The 3,187-nt window shown below is 39.9% G+C and overlaps 1 protein-coding gene across 1 annotated transcript in view; it reads left to right on the top strand.

Annotated features, from left to right (window-relative positions):
* Positions 1-3,187, top strand: part of npr2 (natriuretic peptide receptor 2) — a 79,891-nt gene that overhangs the window by 52,359 nt on the left and 24,345 nt on the right. Inside the window, exon 15 of the mRNA XM_008289045.1 lies at positions 1,897-2,065. Coding sequence (XP_008287267.1) covers positions 1,897-2,065 — 169 coding nt within the window. The remainder of the gene's footprint in view (positions 1-1,896; positions 2,066-3,187) is intronic.

Genomic DNA, 3,187 nt, shown 5'->3' with positions numbered 1-3,187 from the left:
CTTTAATGTTAAAGGTGATTTTAATGATGATTTACTGCTGGGTAGTTTGCAAATATTCCCCCCCTGGGCATCTATAAAGTTTCATCCTCATCGAATTATAACATAATCTGTTTGCTGATTTTACAGTATTTTGTATTATTAATCTGAACTAATCTGAAGGTAGCTATTGAACAAAGTTATCAAATAAATGTAGTAGATTAAAAAGTACAATATTTCAAACTGTTCTGCTCATTTTCAGAACTCTTCCAGACATAATTCTAAACTGTCTAGAACTTTTCTGCCCTTTGTGAAAAAAAAAACATGCAAAAGGAAAAAAACTCTTCTGTTCAAGAATGTAGTGCTGTTGTAGTTTGCCTGAGGATTACAACTACTGACTGTCCTTCAAATCCACGGTTTGATTTGCTGCCCTTAGTTTTCTCTTTAAACATGAGAAACAGAGTAATTACAGCTTGGCGCTAACCTGAAACCCTTCTTTTCGTAACAAATGCTTCACTTCAGTTTGACACCGAGTTGTCTCAAACATCACATAGTCAAGAAAATGTTGAGAATTCACTTTAAATGTAGGTTTGTTGAGGTTGTTTGCCCATGTTGAGCTCACAGCTTTTACAGTTTGTTGTAAAGTGGCATAGTTCAACCTCCAGTTTTAAGTACATAAAGCAGCGCTGTTACTTCTACTGCAAATATGAGACGTGTACATATTCTCTGTTATATCTTTATTTGACTTTTTACTGCTTCATTTGTCTCTAGCTGCTATAATGTGTAAATTCTTATCTTATTCTTATCTTAACTGTTGTGGACCGGAAGTATTAAGTAAAAAAAATTTGAATTATTCCGTTCCAGTTTCCCAAAAATTGAACTTAAGTACAGTGCTTGAGTAGTAAATGTATTAAATTACTGTAAACTACTGCATGTGGTGGACAAAATATCAAAAAGCAAGACTTTAAAATGCAAACACAACGATACTGAGTCTTGCTTTTGTTTCCTCTCCTGTTAATGATGCTGGTGAAAGCCCTTCAGCACCCAAACAATTAATAAAATGAATAAATACAGTGTGTAACGGGGGCTGTGAGGGTAAATTAATTCATTAAAAGAACAAATAAAAGTACCTGTTGAGGTGAGCAGCAACAAAGAGCCCTCAGATGTCAGCTTGTATGTTTCTTATCATCATGTATTACTCAAGCGTCATCATTTCTTGTCACTACTCGCGTTCTCCTACATATATTCTGAGAAAGGTCACTTCCGCCAAATGCAGGACAAATGGTCACTCTGGGCTTTTCATTAGCTGAGAGAAATGTCTTTGGAATAATGCATTTTGGAGGAGAGGGGGGGCAAAAAAAAAAGCCTCCACCAGCCTTAGAAGAGCTTTGAGGAGCACTTTGATATTTGGGGAAATTACTTTGAGTCACTGTCTTCACCATATTTAGATGAGCCAGCAGCTGGTGAGCTCAGCACAAACACTGGAAACAGGAAGAAATAGTTCTGGCTTCGTCCCAAAGATAATAAAACGTGCGTACCACCATGGGTGGGAGGTCTGTTTCTGAGAAACGTGGGAATCAAATAATATCTTCTCATGTTAGCGTGCAAGCAAATACACATATTTATACTCAAAAATGCTGAACTACTCCTTTGAAAAGCTATTTAATGCTATTAAAGTGAAGTCCAAATCACTAAATTTGCAGGAATTATGGGTAAAATGTTTTCCTGAGTCGTATAATATTTTTTTATCCACCTCATCTCAGTACGTTTAACACGGGGAGCTCAGCTGCACGTTAAACAGCATCTAGTCACACATGTCAGCATGAAATGTGACATTATTGTAACATCCTGCTCACCCAGACACACACAGCTGCTGAATCCTCTGCTCTAGATTTCATTTTCTTTCTCTTTCCGCTGCAGAGATCGTCCAGAAGGTGAGGAACGGTCAGAAGCCGTACTTTCGGCCGACAACGGACAACAGATGCCACTCAGAGGAGCTGACCATCCTGATGGAAGGCTGCTGGGCCGAGGACCCGGCCGAGAGGCCCGACTTCGGCCACATCAAGATCTACATGGCCAAACTCAACAAGTGAGAGCCACATTTCGCTTCTGTTCATAACCCAAACTGACAGTTTACAAAAAAAGCTACTTGTAGAAGTAAATTGGAAAATATTCAATATAATTTGGCTGTTAAATGGCACCAGGAGCTGGAAGCCCTCCTGATTAATTCAAATTTTCCACACTTCCACCCTCTTTTTCGCTGCCGAGGTAATTGGACAAATTGAAATCGACAGAGGCAGCTTTTCCCAGGCTATCAGTGTCTTCGCTGCCAAACCCAACAGCGTGTTGAGAAGCTCGGTTCCCTCCGGCGGCCGCGAAAGCTGATACGTTTAAGAGATTCGAAAAGGCAAACAGGAAGAAGAATCATGTTCTGGAAATCACCAGGACAATTTTAGATAAAAGGCTGTTTGTAATTCCTGACAGGCGGCGAATGTGTGTTTTTCTTAGCAATGGGAGTGTGTGTGAGTTTCTGGTATTGTTTTCAATGATCCCATGAATCATTCATATGCATATTTTGGTTGTGAGGGTTGTGTCGACGCAGGGAGATAGGCATGCGTGTTTTCCCTCGAGTAGGACAGCTCTGTCAGAAAGAGTTACTGTAGGAAGCATCTCTGCTGAAGACAAGTGACGCTAAAGCGCACACGCATTAAAAAAAAATGCACAATTCAAGCACTTTATGGATTTAAACTAAGGGTCTGACGGAGTTGTTTACGACACCAGATACAGTCATGAATAAAAGTTTACATACACGCCACCAAAACTGATATTTCAAGACCACGTATACCATGGCGGTCTTTAGTTCTAAGTGACCCCTCTTCATTTTCTGTGGTCGGATGAAACAGAAATGTAGATATCTGGCCACAATGATCAGTAATATGTTTGGAGGAGGGAAGGTGAGAATTTAAACCCTCAGAACACCAGAACTAATGTCAAGCACGGTGGTGGAAGTATCATACTTTAAGTGCTTTACACTACATGGAATAATCTTGTTGGGTGTTTCAACAAGACTGTAGAGGCCAAGCCAAGCTTTAAGCCACTGAGGGAATCCTACGGGAAAACTCCATTGACGCGCTTCGTTACCTGATCCGATGAATGAAAGTCCAAGTCATTTTGCCTTTAGATGCAAACAGTGTATTTATTTAACGTCAAA

This window comes from Stegastes partitus, unplaced genomic scaffold, assembly GCF_000690725.1.
Source record: "Stegastes partitus isolate 25-593 unplaced genomic scaffold, Stegastes_partitus-1.0.2 Scaffold590, whole genome shotgun sequence".
NCBI classification, from domain to species: domain Eukaryota; kingdom Metazoa; phylum Chordata; class Actinopteri; family Pomacentridae; genus Stegastes; species Stegastes partitus.
Note: the sequence above shows the minus strand (reverse complement) of the source record. Positions and strands in the feature narration are given on the sequence as shown.